We start from the raw sequence: 23,504 nt of genomic DNA, 5'->3' as shown, positions 1-23,504 counted from the left end.
GTTACATTGGGATGGTTTCACTGCTGTGATGGGGGATCAGACTTCGCTATTTCCTTCTCTAAGGTGACCTGGATTCTGGAAAAGGTACATACGGGGATCTCAGCTGGGAGGATCTCTGTATTTTCATGTAATGTTTATTTTTTCATTTTCTCAGCTGATGTAGTAGATACTGGCTAGACAATCAGTCCGCTTGCTTTCTTGGAACATATGTGGTATTAATTCTCCCCATTAAGAGAATGAAAATTCTCACCCTTCTAAAGAAAAAATCTGCAGATATAGTGTTTCTTCAAGAAACACATCTTACTGATATAGAACATCAAAAATTATGTCGGGGTTGGGTGGGTCGGTGCACTTTGCCTCTGCTACTACTAAATCCGCTGGAGTTGCTATTTTATTTTTATTTAAATGCTTTTAAAATATACCGACATTCATAGGACATATCATGCCGGTTCACAATCAACATTTGGAAAGGCGGAAGAGGAAGGAAATTACAAAAAACAGGGAGGGGGGAGGTGGAGCAGGAAAGGAAAAAGGAGAGGATGGGGGCCAGGTGACAGCAAGCGCAGAAGTTGCGGGAAGGAGAAAGGTAGTGAAGTGCTAGAGAGAAATTGATAGGAACTGTTAAAAACTGAGTATAAAAATTAACAAATTTACAAATCAGCAATTCCATATGATGCATCAACAGATTAAAAGGGTAAGGGAAGGGGATGTGGCAGTGGTAGGGGGTTTAGGTCTGGAGTCAGGGTATGCTTGTAAGAAGAGCCAGGTTTTGATGCCTTTTTGAAGTTGGGTAAGGATGGTTCAAGGCAGAGATACGTGGGAAGAGAATTCCAGAGGGAGGGGGCCGGCTATGGTAAAGGCTCTCTAATGGTTGAGTGGTGTGCTATTTTGAGGGGTGGGATGTGTAAAGTGCCCACTGTGGAGGCTCTGGATGGACGATTGGATGTACGGAAACGTGGTGTTTCCTTGAGCCATTCGTGGTCGTTTTGTGAAGCACGTTATGGAGTATTGTAAGGGTTTTGTATTTTATACAGAAAGGGATGGGGAGCCAATGCAGTTCTTTTAAAATGGGTGTAATGTGTTCTCTCTTACGAGTGTCTGTGATACGTGCCATGGAGTTCTGCAGGATTTGTAGTGGTTTAACTGTGGCGTAGGGCAGGCCTAGGAGGAGTGAATTGCAGTAGTCCAATTTTGATAGGATTGTGGACTGCAATACAAGGCGAAAGTCTTGAAGGTGGAGAAGGGGTTTGAGTTTTTTGAGGATGTGGAGTTTATAGAAGCCAGCTTTTAGAAGGGATTTGATGTGTGGTTGAAAATTAAGGTGTTTGTCTAATACAACACCTAGGTCTCTTACAGACGTCTGCCTATATCTGTTACACATGAAATCAAGGATCCCTTGGGTAGATATATTATTTTGATTGTGGAGTGCTTAAGCGGACAATAGTGCTCTGTAACCTATATGCTCCTAATAATCCAGGCATGGCATTTTTTCAGACTATACATGATCACTTAGTACCCTTTATGCACCATGGTCTCATAGTGGGCGGAGACTTCAACACAATTAAAGATCCACAGCTAGACAGAGGGGGGGACACTAGTCATAGTAGAGGTCATTGGGGTAAACCTTTTTCTTCGTTTGAACAAGAATTGGATTTATTGGATGCATGGCGCATCTTAAACCCCACAGCTACTGACTTTATGCACCTTTCTCGTGTGCATGCCACCTACTCTTGCGTAGATTACATCTTGCTTAGCACTGGTCTATTTTCTCAACTTACTGATGTGGGTATGGACGACATCATACTGTCGGACCATGCCTCCGTTTGGGTGGAGTTGACTTGGTCGGTGGGGACCCATACTATGCCTCATTGGCGATATCCCTATTACTTAGCTGAGGATAATGATTTTAGGGCACACATCCAGGCCAAGTGGAATGAGTATGCTTCCCATAATGTACAACAAATAGAGGATCCGGTGCTATACTGGTATGCTTCTAAAGCGGTTATGAGGGGGGAAATAATTTCTTACATAGCGCACAGGAGGAAAATGTTAGACAAACGGATTCTTACTTTAAGCTCTCAACTTCGAGGTGCTAGACAGCATTTGCTTGTTGACAACTCCCCAACTACTAGGGCCCAGTATCTTTCAGTGCAAGCTGCTCTTAACACTTTACTGCATCAGAGGGCGAAGAAAAGTGTGCTGTATTACCAACACAAGCTCTTCCAAATAGGGAACAAACCAGGTAAAATCATGGTTAACTTAATTAGGGCCCATCGGGCATCCAATTTTGTGGCGGCCTTGAAGACATCCACAGGACAGCTGGGGACTCCCAATGTCCTCAGGGACTATTATGCTACCTTATACTCTGCTGAACCCCAGGATGTGGATAGATGCCAGCAATTTTGTGCTGGGCTAGAGTTACCCCAAATTACTCTTGAACAGCAAGGCCAGTTAAACCAACTGATTTCAGAGGGGGAGACCGGAGGGCTATTTGGCAGGCAAAGCGTTTCAAAGCCCCAGGGCCCGATGGCTAATACAGCTGAATACTACAAGGTTTTAACAGATGCCTTGACTGGTCCCCTTACAAGAACTTTCAATGTCTTGGTCGCACAGGGTACTTTCCCACGGCATAGCAATGAAGCCTCTATCACTTTGATCCCTAAACCAGGAAAAGATCCACAATCACCTGCCCCTACCAACCTATATCGCTATTAAACATTGATCAAAAACTATTGGCAAATATTTTAGCTGATTGGCATTGATCCTTCTTTAAGCCAGACCAAGTGGGATTTGTACAGAAACATTTTCCCTTACAAATATCTGATGGGTACTGATGGCAATGGCGCTATGCACACAGTTTCAGGAGCCCTTTTTGGCCATAAGTTTTGATGCAGAAAAGGCCTTTGATAGGGTGGAGTGGAGTTATTTGTTTTAACATCTTAGATGGAATGAATATCACTGGCTGGTTTCAAGAGGCAGTTCATCTCCTTTATAGGGGCCCTGTAGCAAGGATAGTGGTTAACCATTCTTATTCTGACATTTTTTCCATATTTAGGGGGACCCTTTATCTCCTTTGTTCTTGCTCCAATTAGAACCACTGCTATTGGCCATTCAACAGGCTGGCAAATAAAAGGGGTTTGATTTCAGACTCAGACCTTTAAGTATGCAGCTTTTGCCGACGACCTCCTGGTCTTCTTAACACATCCTAAAGGATCTTTGTCCCATTTACTGTCCCTCTTTAGCGATTTTTGGCTCTTTTTCAGGTTTTCGTTTGAACCCCGACAAGTCTGAGGCACTGGCATATCCGGATGCGCTGCGCAATCGTTGGGAGGGCCCCTTTCCTTTGTCTTGGGCGCAGGGGCGTCTACGATACTTGGAGATTTACATATCCACGGATTTATCTAAGCTTTATGACTTTAATGTGCATCCCCTGTTAACTTTCACCTTAGACCGGATCCACTGATGGCAGTCTTTACCACTATCTCTGGGGGAGTCGTATTAACCTTTTTAAGATGATCCTCCTGCCCAAATGGCTTTGTCTTTCAAAATTTGGTGCTTACTTTAAAGCTTAAAGACATTAGACGTTTGGAAAGTGGTATGCGGGGGAAAACATCTAGGGTGGCTGTCCATCATTTACAGAGCAAGTGGGGGTCTGGTGGTCTCAGTGTTCCCAATTTACATTTGTATAATTGGGCAAGTAGCTTATGGGTGGTTTGGGAGTGGTTGCTCAAGGAGAGTTTTTACACGCATTTAGCAGCAGTCCGTATGATCCTGGGCAATCGTGACCTGCGGTTTGTTTTACAGACCACTTGGGATAAATTGAACCTGCCTGAATCATTAGCGGGATTGATTTCTCAGATTCGGCGAGCATGACAACGCTTATTGAAGCTTCCTCAGGGCTGCGCATATTTTTTACCCTTGCAAAGCAACCCTGATTTTTCTCCTGGTACAACCTCTAGTTTTTCACAGATGGGTGGCCTCTGGGATTATGCAGTTGGGTCATGTTTGATATGGGACAATTGCTCACTCTTCAACAATTGTCTGATCGTTATGGTTTGAAACATTTATCTGTATTCTCATATCTGCAGCTATCTCATTACATTAAATCCCTCCCGAAGGCCAGTCTGGTACCAGAAGGGGTCTGGACGATTGTGGATTTTCCTGCTGGAACGGACACGAGTGCCCTCCCTTTCGCGCTATCATAACCAATTGAGGAACTTAAGTCTATCAATCTCCCTGTTTAGATCTGGCAGAGCGCTGGAACAAGGAGGGGCTGTTTCAGGTTACGGCCACCCAATTGGGAACTTGTTTTAGGCGCATTGCAAAAGTTTCCTTTACTTCTTACTATCGAGAAATGCAATTTAAATTTCTCTGGCGAGCATATGTGTCCACACAGGTGGCGTTTCACTCTGCCCTGGTACCAATGGACATGTGTGGGAAATGTAATCGTGAAAGAGGCAATCTCTCATTTGTTTTGGGGATGCTCTGTAATTCAACAATTTTGGAGACGTATCATATATTACTTGGCTGGGTTACTGGGTATCCCCCTACAAGCCTCCCCTCTCGATACTTTTTGAATGTATTCCCTTACTACTTATTCGTGACGCCAGACATCGCATGTTTATGAAAGCTTGTTTTGTGGAGAAGAAGTTGATTCTTTTGCAGTGGAAGGAGGCGACAGCGCCCTCGTTCTGGGCCTGGAAGAATCACTGGTATCGCCTGATGCAGATGGGAGTGGCTGACGGCCCACACATCTCCATGACATCGTCGACTGTTTCTGCAGATATGGGATCCATACCTACAGACATTGCCGCACGGAGTTTACTACATAATGATTGACATTTCTTACTGCTTGGTCTTGGACTACAGTTCATGGGTTTTCGAGATCCTGCATCACAGCATGTTCTACTTGGTTAGTTTGTCTTGGGTGGGGGATAGGGGGAATGGCGATTTAGTTGCATCCTGACATATAAATGATTGCATTTTGTTTTTCTAGTTCTGCTTGTTGGAGGCTGAAGGACACCAGTGTCCAGCATGCCATTTGGTTTTTGTTGATGTATGCAAAATGCAATAAAAATTGTTTATACAAAAAAAAAAAATTTCCTGTCTCATTTAGATTGTCCTAGATTAGTGGGAGAGAGGGAAGGCACATAACATTCATTCTCTCACAAACATGCTGATACCCAAACAAATATACCGGCTCTTATACACTCAAGCCTTTTCTTATATGCTCACACTCTACCCCCCCCCCACACACACACACACACACACATATTCCTGGTGCACTCGCACACTGGCTCTTCCCCCCCCCCCCCCCCCCATATACCCACAGGGACATGCTCCCTCATTCACAAGTTCTCCACCCACAAGTCTCACACCCATGGGCTCTCCCCACACGCTCTGAGCCTCTGCTTCAACACAGCCTTCCTGAACTGCTTGTTATGCTGGTGCCCTTTGCTTGTTTTGCTGCAGGTGGAAGGAGAGGTGTTTGCAAGGCTTTTTTCTTTCCCCCTCGAGTGGGAGGTGATGCATTGGCGGCTTTGGGCCTTCTCTTGTTCTTGCTGCAGGCAGGAGGAAAGGTGCTAACAGCCCCACTGAGCCTTTCTTTAAAACTTGGGCTGCGGGTAGAAGGGAAGGTGCCAGCAGCTGAGACTGCAGTATAGGCGGGCAACTTCTAGGGGGGTGTAGTGCCACTGCTGGCTGTAAAGTTAAACCACAGCTCCTACAGGCTAGGTGACTAGAGGCGATGCAAAAAATGGTTGCTGTGCTCGACTGGTGGGTTGAACACTGTACAATTTCCAGACATTTTAGCCTTTTGTCTGGCTTCCAGACAGTACCTTTAAAATTCTGTACTGTACAGCTGGCAACCCTACCCCACACCACCTTAGCCAGTTATCCTCTGCAGGCTTGATTCAGCCATCCCTTCACTGATTCCCACCTCCTTTTCAACATATTTACGCTTCCCTTCATTGGCAGGCATGGCTCACCTTTCAATTTGATTCCCTTTTTCCTCCTCAGGCTTTGATCACTTCCCTGCTCTTCACTTCCTGAGCGCAGGGTTTTTTTGGTTTTTTTTCTGAAACTGCTCTTGCCTCTCAACCCTCTTCAGCACCTCTCCTGGCATTCACAGATTTCAGGCCAGTGCCTGCCCCATTCCTGTGGAATCCAAATAAAATATTCTACTGTCTGCATGTCCTGAACCCTAGCAGGTCAGCAGTTGGTATCTCCCCGGCTTCCTATCCTCAGTTTGGAAACTCCAGATAGCTGCTGACTTATGACATATAATCAGGGGACTGTGTCTCTATCTCAAAAAAAAAAAAAAGGGAATAATGTTCACCTAAATTCCTCCTCGTTTCAAGCCCTGACTGGAGCTACCAGTTTTTGAGATTTTGAGCCTGGATATCGCAGGCAATCACAACCTCCTCTCCCCCCTCCTTCCCCCATCCTTTCAGTAAAATAACTTATTTACCCTGGTGACTGCAGGCCTGGAAAACATAACCTGCCCAGCTGGCACAGAAATATTCAAACTTAACAGTTTTCTAACCTTTTGTCTGTGGTTTTGAATCTTATCTGTTTCTATTTACACTTGGCTCTTTTTAGTTTCATTTTCTGCCTTCTCTTTAAAAGCTTAGTTTCTGGTCCTCTTTTTCCCCACTTTGATTTACTCTTCCATGTGTTTAAACTTTCTATCCACCAGCTTTCTCTCCTTCTTTCCTCTTCCCTCACCATGATCCCCCTCTTCTGTTTCTTGATTTACCTTCCTTATCAGCCCCCGTCTTCTGTCCACACAGCTCCTTCTACAATTACCTTTACCTCTTTCCTCCCTATTAGGTTACCTTCACCTAACCACACACCCCTGTTCTGATCACAGCTCATGTCCTCTCGCCCAGCTTGTATCACCTTCTTCCCTTCTCTCAGCTACTGTCCCTTTCTCCCAGTCCCTCTTTCCCTCGTGGTTCCTCTGCTGCCTCTCCCAGCCTTCTGTCTGTTCTCCCACACCCTCATAGCAGAATTCTTTCCCCATCCAGTATCCACTTTTTAAACCATCTTCTAGCTGCCCTCCCCATCTATACTGCACCTTAGGAGAACTGTCCTATATGGCTGCTGCACGGTAGCCCCCCTGCAGTCCATTGGTCAGACATAAAGCCAGCCCATGGACTGCAGAGGGAGTTGAGGGCAGTAGCACTTCTTTACCACCCTCCCTGCAGCATAGAGCTCTCAGGAGACATAAGGGGGTGTTCAAGCTCCTATGTCTCCAACAGCTGTAGCGATGCAACATAGCTTACCTCTTCATGTAGTCCCCCCATGTTTTTAATGCCTTTATGTAAGTCATAATGTTGCCCTTATGTATAAATTGTCATTTGATCTTTTGAGATAATTATGAATTGAAGGAAAAAATGGATGAAAGCCACATGCAAACTCTTTTTTTTTTTTTTTTTTTTTTTTTTTGGAGACATTTTTTTTCTTTCATGTCAAATTTACCAAACCAATAAACACTGAATATAGCACTGTTAGACATACTCACTTTGCTACCAACACTGTTCTCCACTTAACATGCTATGCTATCTGGGTTCTGTTTATTTTTAATGGAAGAACCAATCACGTTCACTTTAACAATACTGACATAATCCTGTAATTTATAGATATCTTATAAAAGACAGGCAATGCATTTATCCTCTGTATAACTGTGGCACCGGGTGCTGTCATACACAAGGGCTACAGATCCTTGATTAAAAGTATAATCATCCTGTTTTGGACATAGCTGTAATATGTCCTTAATGAGATCAGGCTGGCAAGGTTCTAATCTCCCACATTGTTTAGGTTCTCAATCTCAGCCAAAAGATCAAGAGACCATCCTTGGCTCATGGCCCAGACTTTATTTGATCTTTTGGCACAGTGGAACCTTAACATCCAGGAAAGGGCAATGTGAGATATGCCTGATTAGCTATGCAGTTCATTGCACTATTGGCAAGCACCAAAGTCATCCAAAGGGAAAATTATCTTGCTCAACACTCTTCAGCAAGCCTGTATTACAGGGTCCAAAATCCATACCACAGCCCCTGCCTAGAATACAACTTAAACCAATGGTTTTATCCAAGTTGAAACCTCAGGCATGCTTCAGTCTATCTGGTTTTCAGGCTATTCATAAGGAATATGCATCTTTGAGCCCAAAAACCAGACAGGCTAGGATACACCAGAGGACCTGAGTTCGGACTGCCTGTCCTTAAACGATCCTAATCATAGACATTTAGATACAATGGGACAAGTACATGGTTTGTTCCAGGTTTTTATTGGTGACCTTTTGTTTCTGAATAACACTTTTTCATTCATGTACTGCTACATGTTTCAAAAGGAATTTGTGAGCTACATATAAAGTAGCTTTTATTCTGCTTTTTTTTTCTTCATAAATTTAAGCTACATTTCTAGATGAGAGCATTATAGCTTTTTGGTTGTATGAGCAACTTCAAACACCTGCATGAAGATAGTTAGCTGTCCTTGGCTTGACTGTACTGCAGTTTATCTGAAGTGTGCACAATCAGTCTGACTTTGCAGCTCCAGAGGAATAAAATGCAATTTTCCTGTTCACAGTACCTCAGTCAATCCCATTGAAATCAAACTAGAACAAGGCTATCTGTATTAGCAAGGCTTTATTGCTATTGTTTCAGCTATTCTTCATACAATTTTCAGAAATCTTAACACTTCAAAATACAGTACAATGATATTGGAAATTGTGTGGCACAATTTGTCTCACCAAAAAACAAAGAGCAAACAGTAAAGTCCTCTGTTCAATAAACACAAAAGGACCAGATCAAAAAAATTCAATTTTTTGAATTTTTTTGATTGAATTTTTTCTGGTTTTTTTGTCTACACTTTTAGTCTGGCCAGAAAGGAGCTCTAAAAGATCTAAGATAGCATTATGAATATTTAGGTAGATATAGTTTCCTCTTCATCTTGTAGACCAGTCCAGACAAATGTGAAAACACTCACTCACCATTAGGTGGAGGCAGAGAACTTCCTTTTTCTATATATTCTGGGATAGGGTGCATTGTCATTCTCTGCCACCAGCAATGGTGGCAGTTAGGCATATGTATTCATTGCTCCATTCGTTTCAGCAGTATGCACATATCTGACAAATGGATAGTGGACGTGTAGAAAAAAATGGTGTGCACGAATGTACTCAGCACGTTCATACACGCACACCATTTGTTTTCGCCCTCCTCCTATCCTATCATCAGATGTGAGTACTCCCAAAACAAATCAAACAAATGGAGCAATGAATGCACATCCCTAGTGGTAATGATGCTGGGATAGCAAAAAGGAAAGGGCTATTGGAAGGATCCATAGGTTAAAACTGTTTTTCCATCTCGAAGTCCAGTCCCATTTGGGCCTGGCAGGACTTTCCACATGGGGCTGGGCCACAAAATGGTGAGACACTGTGGGAGAAGTCCCTTCCTCCCCCTCCCCCCAATATGCCTACAAAGCAATGGCAAAGAGGCAGGAAATGCCTCATCTGAGAATTGCAAGCAGAGACCAATATGTGATGCAATGCCTCAAGAGAAGCAGGTACCAAAGGAAATAGCAGAGGTGGGAGGCTGGAGTAGCAGGTGCTGGTGGGGGGGAGCAAGCATCCGCATAGTGGGAAGTCCAGGGGTGCAGCAGCCAATGAAAGGACACCAGACTGGGGCAACACTGCAGATGTTGAATGCAAAGAAGGCTGCAGGCAGGCAATGGAGGGGACCCGGGCCCAGGAGACAATGAGGAGGAAATGGATTTCTCCATGAGGTTCATCCTGATGCACAAAGCATACAAGGAGATGAAAACTAAGGCAGTGATAGAAAACAGAAGCTTGAGACTCTTCTTTAAAATCATTTTTTTTTGCTTTCCAGACAAATCTTCCAAAGCAATTTACAATAAAGTTTAAAACAAATCACAAATACAAAACTAAACATCATAAAATGTTTAAACATTCCTTGTAAAACACAAATAATCCAGAGGAGCTTAATGATCCTATATGACATAAAAAAAAATTTCAGGAAGGGAGCCAGTTACCAATCTTCATCTTATCGTAGCCATCATGAATAACTCAATCGTTGAAGACCACTGTCATGAGCCAGCTTTTCAGATTTTTACGAAACTTTTTTTTTTAATTTTATTTTTAAGCTTTTACAAGTTACAAAGCAAGTCAAACAAAACTTACTTACACAAAAATAGAAATGCTTTTAACACTTATGTAAAGAGAGAAAATACACCAATCATGCTTATATCAAGTCATATTCAGTGAGAAAACATTCCTCTTTTTGATATCTAATAGACTTGGGGGCATTGAATATAGGAAGATTATAAAGAAAGAAAAACTAATTCAAAAGTAATTAGCTTTGCGTAGACTAAGAGCCATCCTTCCAATATTGATCCAACTTAAGGCTTTTCTCCAGAGGTAACAATTACCCTTCTTGCATTCAAGAAGGATTTTAACTATTCGGGGTAAAAGAAAATATAACATTCTTTTGGTGTTTTCACAACACATTTGCAGGGATATTTAAGAATATATGAGAAACCTAGAGTGATCACTTGAGATCTCATAGTGAGAAAAGCCAGTCGTTTATCTTGGGTAGAAGGAGCAAAATCAGGAAATATTCGGATCTTAGATCCCCTAAATTGGAGATCAATATTTTTGAAATAACTTTTCATAATATCTGTAATATCTTTTTCAACTATAACCGAAACTAGCAATGTAGCACATTCATAATATTCTTGTGTTGAATCTTCCAAGAATCTAGTTAAGTTACCTTTATCTAAATCTGATAACTGATTTTGTTGTTTTTCTCTATTTCTAGAGGCTATAGGTAAAAAATACAATTTATTAATCTCTGGCATTTCACCACCTTTAAATTTCAAAACCTCTTTGAAATATTTCATCAAAGTAATGTAAGGTAATTCCCCAATAATTTTTGGGAAGTTTAGGAATCTTAGATTCATGTGCCTAGAATAATTCTCTAAGAATTCCAGCCTTCTTGTTACTACATTTAAATCCTTTATAATTTTTACATTGCACTCTTGGACTTTCCCAGTCTCTATTTCCACTTTTTCCAGTCTTGGTTTCATCTCTTTTAACTGTGTATCGAAAACCACCAATTTATGTTCCGTAGCTTCTAAATTTTCCTGGAAATCCCCGATTGAGTTTACCAGAGTAGCCATTATGTCCCAGATTGTCTCCAAAGTTATTTTGTCTGGCTTTTCTGGCATCCAAAAACGGGGTCTAGAAAATGACTCACCCGTTCTCTGCACAGGTGATAGTCCCGCCAGCAAACCTTCCCGTTCAGGATCATTGGCACTCCTTCTAGCCTCTCTACCTCCCTCTCCGAAGTCGGGGTGGATGCCGGGATCGCCGCGGTCAAACCTTGGCTGTATGCTGTTTCAGGGCCCGTTGAGAGTTGCTTCGGGGTGTCGCCACCTTCCGCCCTCTGACCTCCTCCTGGCAGTCGCATCCGCCGCATCACGGACCTGCGACCCGTCTGCCAGAGGGCTCTCGGGAAGTGGAGTTATTTCGGGTTTTCGTTGATCAGGGGAAGAGAGTAACCTCTCCAGGCAGAATCACCGCTTCCTCAGTGAAATCTGCAACGGAGCCTTCTTCTCCCATTTCAATGGCTCTTCCAGGTACGTAGGATGTAATAAGGCGTTGAGTAGACATTACTTCGGATTCAGAAGGGAAAATCCGAAGTTTTCCTTTCCTTTCTGCTGAAATCTTTTGCGGAAATCGGAGCTCAGCGACTGCGTGTCTGGCTACGCCGCCATCTTGCCCCCACGAAACTTTTTAAACCATCCTTCTCTTCCTTTAAATCCAATGGAAGTGAGTTCCATAAGGTTGGGATCCCTGCTGCAAACTAATGATTTGGCAGTCTCTTCTTTCAAAAAGCTTTAAAGCTCTGCAATTCGAGGGAATAGCCTTTTTTGATCGCAGATTCCTATTAGCCTCATACCATTTCAATTCCCCTTTCAGTTGTGGAGTACAGGGGCCATTCAAAGCTTTAAAAGCCAGCATTAAAGATTTAAATTTGGCTCCCTGTAAGCATGCGATGCAATGTAGGCCAACTAAAAGTGGCTTAGCAGAGGTTCTTCTAGTATTTCCAATTATTTGTATGTGTTGATATTTTAAATTACCTGTAGCCTATAACTAATGTACTAGTAATCCCATGAACAAATTATAGTAGTCCCAATGGGATAAAATCATCCCCATTGGCAGCAAGAGCTAAAAGTCCCTTGACTGAGAAAAAAAAAATCCTTTTCACCAAGCCTCCCACTCAGAGGCCAATGCAATATAGTGCACTCAGCCTAGCGCACAGCTTGATGAGCAGTTGGACACACGTTTTGGAAGTGCTGGAATAACTCCTGATGCAGTAATGGTATTAGTGTATCCAAACAAGCGCATAGCTAATAGCTGTTAGTTATTACCCTGATGTGCACGTATCATGAAAATTTTACCACCAGCCCTAAAGCTGGTGTTTGTCTTGCTGCATGTCAAGGGCTCAACTTAAAAACAAACCCCCCCCCCCCCCCCCAATGCTTTTCTGTGGCTCCTCCTACTTAGTATTGTCGTGATGCTAAGTAGGAAGAACCACAGAAACCAGCATCATGAAAAAATAAGCTTGACATGGGGGGGGGGGGGGAGAATTTGGGGGTGCGCAATATACACCCACAAAATATATGCTCTAGGTCTTATATATTGTGCGTGTGTATTGTGGTGATAAATTAGCTGCCGTGGGATAAAACAGACGTCCATATAGAGCATTCGTTTTCATAATCCGGGCACATCTTCTGGGTGCCCGATGCTAAGGACGTACCAGGGAGGTAACATTTATCCCTAGCATGTCCTTTTAGCACAGCAGCTCATTTGATTATTGCATTGGGCGCCCAAGAGGTGGATCTGCATGCATTGAAAAGGGGCACCCAGTTTGTTTGCACATGATATTGTATAGACACCCCACCCCTCTCTCCAGCCTATAGTTTTCAGTCATAGCACAGGAGGACTTGAGAAATGCTCAGGGAGAATTCACAGGAAGGTTACTTACAAGAAGGAAACGATGCTGCACTAAGTGCAACCAGCTCAGTCTTTCTAAAAAGCTTATCAAAAGACTTATCTTTAGACTTAACCACGGTGGAGAGGATAAGTAAGAAAATGCCATACTGGGTCAGACCAAGGGTCCATCAAGCCCAGCATCCTGTTTCCAACCATGGCCAATCCAGGCCATAAGAACCTGGCAAGTACCCAAAACCTAAGTCTATTCCATGTTACCATTGCTAATGGCAGTGGCTATTCTCTAAGTGAACTTAATAGAAGATAATGGACTTCTCCTCCAAGAACTTATCCAATCCTTTTTTAAACACCACTATACTAACTGCACTAACTACATCCTCTGGCAACAAATTCCAGAGTTTAATTGTGCGTTGAGTAAAAAAGAACTTTCTCCGATTAGTTTTAAATGTGCCCCATGCTAACTTCATGGAGTGCCCCCTAGTCATTCTACTATCTGAAAGAGTAAATAACAGATTCACATCTACCCGTTCTAGACCTCTCATAACTTTAAACACCTCTATCATATCCCCCCTCAGCCGTCTCTTCTCTAAGCTGAAAAGTCCTAACCTCTTTAGTCTTTCCTCATAGGGATGCTATTCCATTCCCCTTATTTTGGTAGCCCTTCTCTGTACCTTCTCCATCGCAATTATATCTTTTGAGATGCGGCGACCAGAATTGTACACAGTATTCAAGGTGCGGTCTCACCATGGAGCGATACAGAGGCATTATGACATTTTACGTTTGATTCACCATTCCCTTTCTAATAATTCCCAACATTCTGTTTGCTTTTTTGACTGCCGCAGCACACTGAAGCAACGATTTTCAATATGTTATCCACTATGATGCCTAGATCTTTCTTGGGTTGTAGCACCTAATATGGAACCCAACATTGTGTAATTACAGCATGGGTTATTTTTCGCTATATGCACCACCTTGCACTTATCCACATTAAATTTCATCTGCCATTTGGATGCCCAACTTTCCAGTCTCACAGGTCTTCCTGCAATTTATCACAATCTGCTTGTGATTTAACTACTCTGAACAATTTTGTCATCCGCAAATTTGATTATCTCACTCGTATTTCTTTCCAGATCATTTATAAATATATTGAAAAGTAAGGGTCCCAATACAGATCCCTGAGGCACTCCACTGTACACTCTCTTCCACTGGGAAAATTGTCCATTTAATCCTACTCTCTGTTTCCTGTCTTTTAGTCAGTTTGTAATCCATGAAAGGACATTGCCACCTATCCCATGACTTTTTACTTTTCCTAGAAGCCTCTCATGAGGAACTTTGTCAAATGCCTTCTGAAAATCCAAATACATCTACTGGTTCTTTATCTACATGAACTCCTACTCTGAATATTTTTTATATAAAATGTATTATAAATGCATAATTGTGGGTGGGGAATAGAGCACCTAATTCCTTGCTCTGCTGTGTTTGTTTTTTATCGATTTGGCATACCAGGGATCTCACTGCATGAGCCTACAGGTCTCTGACCCAAAGACAAATACTATTTGCTAGTAGCTCAAATCTCAGGCAAAAGAAATCAGCTCTCTGCTTCCTGTTTCAGCCCTGCCCATCCCAAGCAGCATGCTGGGAACAGCAGGAGGGGATGAGCCTGGAGCAGGAGCTTTAGGGCAAACAAATAACCTCCTGTATGCTCATCTGCTTCCCCCCACCCCTTCCTGTCTGCAGATAAGAGGGGAGGGTGTGAATTACTAGTGGAGAGCAAAGTAACGAATTGTTTAATCTTCATGTTTTTAATTTATGGTTGCTTCTGTATTTGAGGGTTTGTATTCTGCATGTATGACAAATGTGGTATTTTGTTAGCATGCAGGGATCTGTAGCAGTCCAGCTTTTTATTTTTCTCAGTTGGAATATCTGCCATATTTGTACTGCTGCATGTTCAATGATCAGGTTATTGTTTGAGTTTTGGGAGCTAGGACTGTTTTGGTATGGCTGGTTTGCTCTAAAGGTTATGAGTGACTTTTATTTTGCTCTGTTTTTGTTTACTTCAGGAGTAAATCTTCAGATTAGTTTAGATGACTAGTTTTGGGAGTTGGTGTCCAAAATTGGTGCTTTTGAAAATTTTACTAAGACTGAATATCTAAATTTAGGCTTCTAGTTTCACTAGACTTTGAAATTTAGGAGTCTAAAAGTGAGGGGCCATGGGAGTGGTTAATGCTGAAAATCAGTGCTAAGCCCCTAAAATAACATTGGAATGCCCTACACCAAATCTCAAATAGTAAGGATTTCAAAAAATCATTAAAAACATATCTCTTTAGAGAAGCATTCAGAACCACTGACTAAGACCAGGCAGTTTTCCTTGTTTATTAGCTGTGCTTATAATGACTTTTATTCTTCCTATTTTTTTTCTCTTTTTTAGGTTTGTTAAATGTAAAGTTAACTTAAGTTATCTTAATATCTTTAGGTATAAGGATATTAGTGATATTGATGCTACTATGTAGTTTAATCATACTTTATTATTTTATTTTTACTTTCACTTATGAAGTTTAGGCATTTATTATTTTTATGCTCAATGTGTAAACCATTTTGTTCAAATTTATTTTGCTAAAGACTGTATATAAAGTCTTAAAAAAAAATTAGCAAAATGAATAGCTAATAATTTATTGCAGATTTCCTGAAAACTATGTATAAGATGCAGAGTTCTGCTATGTAATCATTGTAGATAGCCTGAAGATCTCCAGGACAGGATTGGGAACCACTGATTTGGGGGTGCTAATACCTTTTGCACCAGCTCTGCCCATAATGAACATGCTTGGACTAGCCTTCTTAGGCTAGAAGGAGAGACACTTTATGCCACATTTGCATGAGCCCATATAGGCTTGAAGAAGGTAGAGGTGTACTTGCATGGAATGAGGAGATGGTGAATAGCTGCCCTCCTATCTGTCAGAACATAGAAGGAAAGATGCTGTATTGGATTAGGTTGGGAGGAAGGGTGGCAAGGAGCTTTCTGGAGTTGGAGAGGGGGGGTGGGAGGGAACTCAAGGAGGGGTCCATCCACAGGTTTGCGCAGGGACCCTTAAGTGGTTAAAGTAGCCATGATTCAGTGTCTTCCATTGGGTGTAGAACCAGCGGGCAACAAGTGAATTAGCCTAGGGCCTGTGGGCTGGCATGTACCTTAAACTCTGCAGTGGCTCTGCTGTGCACATGGGTTTCCTAGGTGACAGGAATCTATATGGAAAGGGGATGGTGCTGCCTCAGGGCCTGCAGAAATATACTGGTTCACAGTCCTGTAATGTCTTTGTTTCAGTTACTGCCAGGTACTTGTGATCTGGATTAGCCAAGGTTTAGAAACAGATACTGGACCTGAAGGGACCCTTTCTGATAACCTGTATGGTAGTCATGTTCTTATGCTACTACTGTACAAAGTTCATTGGCATCATTTCCCAGGTAACTTAAGGAAGAGAATGGGGAGGAGGGGATGAAGAGCATAGCCAGAGCAGAGGCGGTGGCTGCTGCTAGGAAAGGAGTTGCTGTGCAGGGCTGAATTTAAGATTTTGGCACCCATAGGCAGAGTGCTCTGGTGGCACCCTTTTGACGCTATGCTGGTCTGCCACATGGACCTAAAGCGAGCAAGAAGCACCTTCTTTGGCCTGGATATTTGCAGCCATGGGCAGTTGCCTAGCCCTAAATCGTAGCCTAGAGGAGGGGAATGCTATTGGACAAATTTGGGGGGATGGGGGGGGAGGGGGGTGATGGGACAGTGTTCCCTCTAATTGTTGTGGGCTGTGTGCACCAAAGCTTTTTGCATGTGATAGTGTTCTTTGCCGCGCCTTTCCATTTTCCTCGCCTTTCCATTTTCCTCCTCTTGTGCATGCTGTGCTCCTGTGTGTGTGCTGGATTCATGACCCGTGTACATGTGCACAGCTTAAAGGGATCATTGGTGGGTGAAGGGGAGAGAGGAGTGCTGCAGCAGCCAGAGCTGTGCACCAGTAGCTGCTGGTAAGTCAGCAGTACAACTCTGAATAAAGCTGGTCCTGACCCTGCTTCATCCCCTACCCTACTGTGTCTCTAAAACCAGTCAAATTGTACAAACAAATTCTATATTGGCTTTATTCCATGTACAGGAATTCTTTTTATCAGGGTGTTCCCCTGCCCCCCCCCCTGTTGAATTTCAGTGTATGTTAACAAAAATGGGAGAAAATAATTGTATGGGGGAGGGGGTGGAAGTAATTTGTGTTTTCTCTCCCGTTTTTTTGTTTCAACACTGAAATTCTCTAGAAAAATAAAAACTGAAAACCAAGGTTCCTATACATGGAATATAGTCCCTACAGAAATACATCTACTGGTCACTTCCCTCAGGGAATGCAGTCACAAATTTAGACTTGCCATATGTTCTGCATTGAGAACTATCTTTTTACAGAGTGTGGTCTCAAATTGTTTAGCTCATTCTTCTCCCTTAACATAGTGTGAGTGCTGAAAAAGCTTCCATACCTGAGTTCAGAGGTGCTTTAACCTGTATGTCTGAAATGCCACAGTTATAAACAGTTTTTGTACTGGGATTTCAATAAAATCTTCTATGTGCATCTTTAATATGACTTAAGAGGACTATTGCAAAGAACTTGGTGTAGTACAATAGATTTGATTCTCTTGAACTGGGTGCATCACTTTCACCACACATGGGCACTTCACATGCGAATTCTCCCAGCCATGGCTGTTGTTCATACCGGAGTGAACACCTCCAGTCATTTTGATAAATTGCAGGGAGAGGATAGGAGTAACTTTGAGAAATGATATTGTAGCGATGAGTGATTATGAAGCATGGGAGTGGAGGAGCAGCAGTCTTGAGAAGCAGGGAAACCAGCGTTCAAATCCCATTTCTCCTTGGGGAAGTCACTTTTTTGCCCTACTTTTAACTAGCAAGCCTTCTGTGTCTGGGGCCTACCTACCGTACCTGATTTGTAACTCATCTTGAACTCCAGAGCTGGAAAGAAGAGGAAATACAAATTGTAGATTTGAAAGCATGGGCAGTGAAACTGTTCAATATGACACTGCATCGAACAAAGCTATATTCTCTTGCACTGAAGCCATGAAAGACAAGTGTGCTTCACGTTTGGCTTTCTGCTTTTTTTGTACATATGCATTTGATACCCGGCAGTTGCCTCTCTGATACAGTATATGGCTTAGTAGTTCAAAAAACATACTGTCACCTCTGGAGCAAATGACCTAGGAAAAAATTAGTGGTACCTGTTTCCAAAAGGGGAGTGTAAAAATGCTATTCACTTTTAAATACAGGGATTTCATGGCTTCAATGCACGAGAATGTAATCTCTTAAAAGCAGCATAATCTAGCAAGATCTTGCTGCATTCCACAGGAATAGCATTTTAAAGGAATAAAGTGCACACACAGCACGCATGGCATGGATGATCTTCAAACTTACTGTTAATCTGAACTGCTTCAGGTGTTGACGTGAAAAGCCATAGGTGATAGGGTTTTTGTTTTGGGTCTGTTTTTTTTTTTTTTTTTTTGTGGGGGAAGGGCAGGGAGGATCTGTTGTAAACTTCCAGGTTATATAAAGTTTGTGTTTGAAATTTACTTTTTTTTTTCTGTACAGTTCTCTCAACAGAAAAGGCAACTGAGCCTGGATTTCCCAAACATGCTAGCACAGATGATCCTGGAGTTAAGAGAGCAGCCAAATTTGCTGTTTCTGAATACAATAATAGATCAAATGATATTTTTGTATTCAAAATATCAGGTATAAACAAAGCAATGATACAGGTAGGTCTCCTTCCCTTTATAAATGTTTTGCAATGAGATGGTGCATGTTGGGACTGTCCCTGGCTGGGATTCCCTATATGAATGAATGACTGACTGGCAGTTAACACAGTGAAGGGGTGGGTGTGTGTGTATTATATTTTTGTCATGTTTATGGTACATCCTGCATTGAGTTCAGTTTGAAAATAGCCCTAGCGCTATTTTCAAATAAAGGGCATTTTACATACACCAATCTCAATTTCTTCTCTGCTATACAGCCAACTGGATCGGCTTCAGATTTGTTTTTTGAGTTCAGTTTGTACAGTTGTGCTACTCTTTGGATTGGTATTTAAGAAATTGTGAATGAGGGAAAAGATTTAGAGAGAAGTTGACAAATCCCAAACTTTTCTCTTTATAGTCAGCACTACAAGCCCCAACATTGCCCAGTTGAGAGATGCATGCTCTGCCCTTTCAGTGGCTTCTTGGCGAAATGTAAGATGTGCAAAGAGGCATTAAGTTAATGTTCCCTGACTATGCACATGTTTAATTACATTTGCAATGAAACCTTTTAGGTAAATCCAAAAGTCTTGTAGTATTTGCATGACTTTTTTAAATTGTTTTCCTTGTGTAGCCAGGCATGTAGACTATAGAGAGAGAAAAAAAAAAAAGCATAACATACCCTGTGGCTATTCCTTTTATGCTTTAAGAACAGTAAGTAAATGTAGTCATTGCAATGTGACTCACCAAGGCTCTAACTTCATATCAGGGGGGAAAAAAAAGCTAAAATGCAGAACATCATGCTGCTTTGGACAATGTCTCAAACTTCCTGCTTAGTGTTCCAGCCCCTCCCTCCTGTCCCCATGGCAACTGGAGAGCATTGCAGAAGCCTGGGCAGTAGGGGGCAGGAGCAGGGTGCCTGCACAGCAGCAATGAATGACCCTTTGTTCTCTGTGCCTGCCTCTGCCTTACACCCACCTACTGCCTGGAGTACAGGGATCTTTGCTGCTGCGCTCTGCTTTGCTCCAAACATCAGTTTGCTACTGGGAATTAGGACTCTGCCGAGAAGAGGAGGGAGTCGCCCAGAGCTCCAGTCACACCTAGACTACAGCATACCAGAGACCAAGGGAGAGACGCAGGAAGAGAAGACTAAACCTAAGATAGGAGCAGGGAGTGAGAGCGAGGATTGGGTATGAAGGAGAAGCAGGAACCAGGCGGGAGGAAGATGGAGGACCAGGGCTGAGGGAGAGGAAGCAGGGACAGGGCTTGGGTGATAGAGGGAAAGAGGGTTCAGGATAGAGAGAAGACTAGGAATAAGGGGGAGAATCCAAGGACTGCAGGGATGAGAATTGGGGACAAGAGGACCTGTGATCACAGGTGAGGAGAAAGCTGGGGATGGGGGTGAGAAATAAAGGACCTTGGATATGGGGGTGGGGGAGGCCTGGATAGTAGAAGAGGAGGAATAGGGAAATCAAGAGAAGAGCAGAGAGATTGAAAGTGTTAAAATTTCCACTCTGAAAGAAAGGGAGAAAGAAGGAAGGAGAACACCAAAGGAAAAACAAAAGTATGATGACCAGAGAATGAATGAGACGTGCTGACCCAGCAAAGCAAAAGTTAAATTTATTGCCCAATAGATAACTGGGGCGTATTGCCAGGAGCCTTGATTATAGCTGACTGGGGTTTACTTTTCACCCTTCCAATTTCTCAGCCATTGCAGAAACAATTTCAACAAACCCAATCACGTGCACACAGGAGTTACATTTTTCTGTATTTTTATTCTTATGATTTTTGGGTCATCTTTTTTGGGAAGGCAGTATATAAGTAAAATATAATAGAAATAATTGGTTTAAAACATCCTGGGGACCCAGTTTTTAGTCTTTTTTTTTAATTTTTTTTTTTTACCTAGACATGTTTCCCAAATGGACTAGTTGGGGTTTTTTAATTTTATTTCTGGTCTAGAAATGTTTTTTTGTCTTGTTCCCCCCCCCCCCCCCCCGCCCTTGTATGCAGGATATATGTACTAGTACAGAGGCTTTTTGTATTGGTCCAAAAATATTTTGTGATGAAGCTGTGTGCTTTTTAGATATATTTTGGGTAGATTAGATTACTACTGTTTCCATTCGGACACTCAAACGGTCTTGCCACCACCTACTACCTCCCCCCCCTCCCCCAACATCTTTAAAAAAAAAAACAAAACAAAAAAAAAACTACCAGCCCCACAGGGAACAAATGTCCCAGATTCACCCACCAGAAATCTGGTAACTTTACCCAACTTCTCTCCTTCCACTGGTAGGAGAACAGCAGCACTTCTTACCTACAGTGTGTGTGTCTCCTATGCCAGCTTCACTGTCTGAATGTGTGGGTCCATATTATGTCACACATTCTGCTGGCCCTATTTTTCAGCTCTCAGACTTAAGCCAAAAAGTGCTACGCTCCTCCTGCTGGTGGAAAGGAAGAGGATGAGAATCATGCAAACGTTTGGTAAAGTGTGCCGCAAAATAACTTAAAGCAGTGCTTCTCAGCCTTTAACTTGTCTGTCTGGGTATATAATAGTTATGGAATTTTATCCATAAAAACTTGTGCCACATAGAATGTAACGCTCGTTCCTCTACAGACTTTTGCCATTTTATTTTGGGACATTTTTAATAAATTCTGAGCAAATGATTCATGATTAGAAAAGATTTTGTATAATCTTCCATTTTATTTGCTGATTTATAATCAAGTCTGGTGTTAGACAAGAATTTGCTTTGTAATGTGGTGTCTGCCAAAAGGATAGCACAGGGAGGTTTTAACTAAACTTGAAGAGCTGTATTTTTTGGGGTGTTAGGTTGTGAAAGGACTGAAATACATACTCAATGCAAAGATTGGACGGACTGTATGTCGGAAGAATGAACATTATAAATTGAAAAACTGTGAATTTCAAACGGACAAGATACTAAAGAAGGTAAAAAAAAAAAAAAAATTCACAATTGTTTTTCATCCTGCAGAATACTTGTTGCTAAAACTCCCATAATGGGATAATCATGCCTTCGATTTTGCTAACAAAAGATAAAGTGCTTTCCTAGCATAAGTAACAGTAAAATTCATATCCAGGCATACAGTAGGTGTTCTATGTTGCAGATCGTGGAAGAGTGTTTTATTTACTTTCCTGCTGATCCTTTTGGGCTTGTAGCTCAATCTGAACTGGTCTCTATTGGGCTACAGTACCATTGAACATTCCCTTGGAACTAGCTGGAGGGTATAGCCCCTGTGCCCATCTATTGCAGTGATGGTCTTTTGACCAGAGCAATGGCAGACTTTCTCACCCCCATGGGCTGTGTGAACATTGCTTCTACAGTATCTTCTCTAGCTGGCCAAAGGAGAATAAACTGGGCCTGGAAACCAAACCAATGTGTTCCACATAACATTAAGCATTGGGCCTGCCAAGAAAATCACTTAACAAAATATTTGTCAAATGAAGAAAGCAGTATAAAATGTTAATATTGTACAGTGAGTGCACCCTTAATTTACTTTTTTGGCTGCTACCTGCTCTAAGTGGTGGATTTTGGTTAGTGCTGTCTCCAAACACTACTTGGTGTCAGTGCCACACTGTCTCCACCCATGGACCTTCAAATCCTTCCATCCCTCCCTGGACCACAAACACAGAAACAGGCCAATTTCAGTAAAATGCACGGGAGAGCCGGCCGTCAGAGGCGAGCGCCCGCTCTTCCGACGTGCTCCCAGGCCGCTCTCCTGGGTGCACGATTCACTATGCAAATGAGGGCCCATGCTAATGAGGCACTAGGGACACTGGCACTTCCCTAGCGCGCCTCCTTATTGGCGGAAGCGGTGGCTGTCAGTGGGTTTGACAGACTATGCTTAATTTTACAGCGTCTGTCGAACCCCCTGACAGCCACGGGTTTGGAAAACTGACGCCGGCAACATTGAGTGTCAGTTTTCCAGGGCGCGGGCAGATTCTTTTATTTTATTTTTGAGGCCTCTGACGTAATATTGCTATGATATTAAGTCGGAGGGTGTACAGAAAAGCAGTTTTTTTTCTGCTTTTTTGTACACTTTCCTGGTGCTTGCTGAAATTAACTCCTGCCTTTGGCAGGAGTTAATTTCTGAGTAAAATGTGTGGCTTGGCTGCACATTTTTTACGTTCTGTATCGAGCGGGACTAACTAATAGGCTCATCCACATGTATTTGCATGTTGAAGGCGCTATTAGTTTCGGGGGGGGGGGGGGGTTGGACGTGCGTTTTCCACACACTATTACCCCTTACTGTATAAGGGGTACTAATAACGGGGGCTAACTGTGCGCTCGGCCTTAGCACACCGTACTGAATCCGCCTGTATATGAGATAAAGCCCAACTCATCTACTCAGGATTGTTTTGTTCCTGGTGCATTGCCATACTAACAGACCAAAGTAGCCTGCAATTGCAGATCTTGCCTTCTCCCTCAATAGACACACCGATTTTTTTATTTTTTTTTTTTTTAAATTTTTTTTTTCTTTTGTAACCTTGCTCACTGCAGTCTGAGGATACTATTACTGGCATACAGCCCCTGACGGAGAGGAGCAAAGGAAAAGTACAGAGGTCTAGGGTGGGATTAGCAGCCCGTGGAGGGGGGAGAAGGGCAGGAACTCCTCCACACACGCCTGCCATCATGAATTCTTTATTCTCACAGCCTACCATATACTAGAAAGTTATAAATTCCTTATTCAAAACACTACA

At 42.5% G+C, this 23,504-nt stretch overlaps 1 protein-coding gene across 1 annotated transcript in view; it reads left to right on the top strand.

Annotated features, from left to right (window-relative positions):
* Nucleotides 1–23,504, top strand: part of CST7 (cystatin F) — an 87,733-nt gene that overhangs the window by 58,457 nt on the left and 5,772 nt on the right. Inside the window, exons 2-3 of the mRNA XM_029594507.1 lie at nucleotides 18,654–18,817; nucleotides 21,618–21,734. Coding sequence (XP_029450367.1) covers nucleotides 18,654–18,817; nucleotides 21,618–21,734 — 281 coding nt within the window. The remainder of the gene's footprint in view (nucleotides 1–18,653; nucleotides 18,818–21,617; nucleotides 21,735–23,504) is intronic.

Source organism: Rhinatrema bivittatum, chromosome 3, assembly GCF_901001135.1.
Source record: "Rhinatrema bivittatum chromosome 3, aRhiBiv1.1, whole genome shotgun sequence".
Classification (NCBI taxonomy): Eukaryota; Metazoa; Chordata; class Amphibia; order Gymnophiona; family Rhinatrematidae; genus Rhinatrema; species Rhinatrema bivittatum.
Note: the sequence above shows the minus strand (reverse complement) of the source record. Positions and strands in the feature narration are given on the sequence as shown.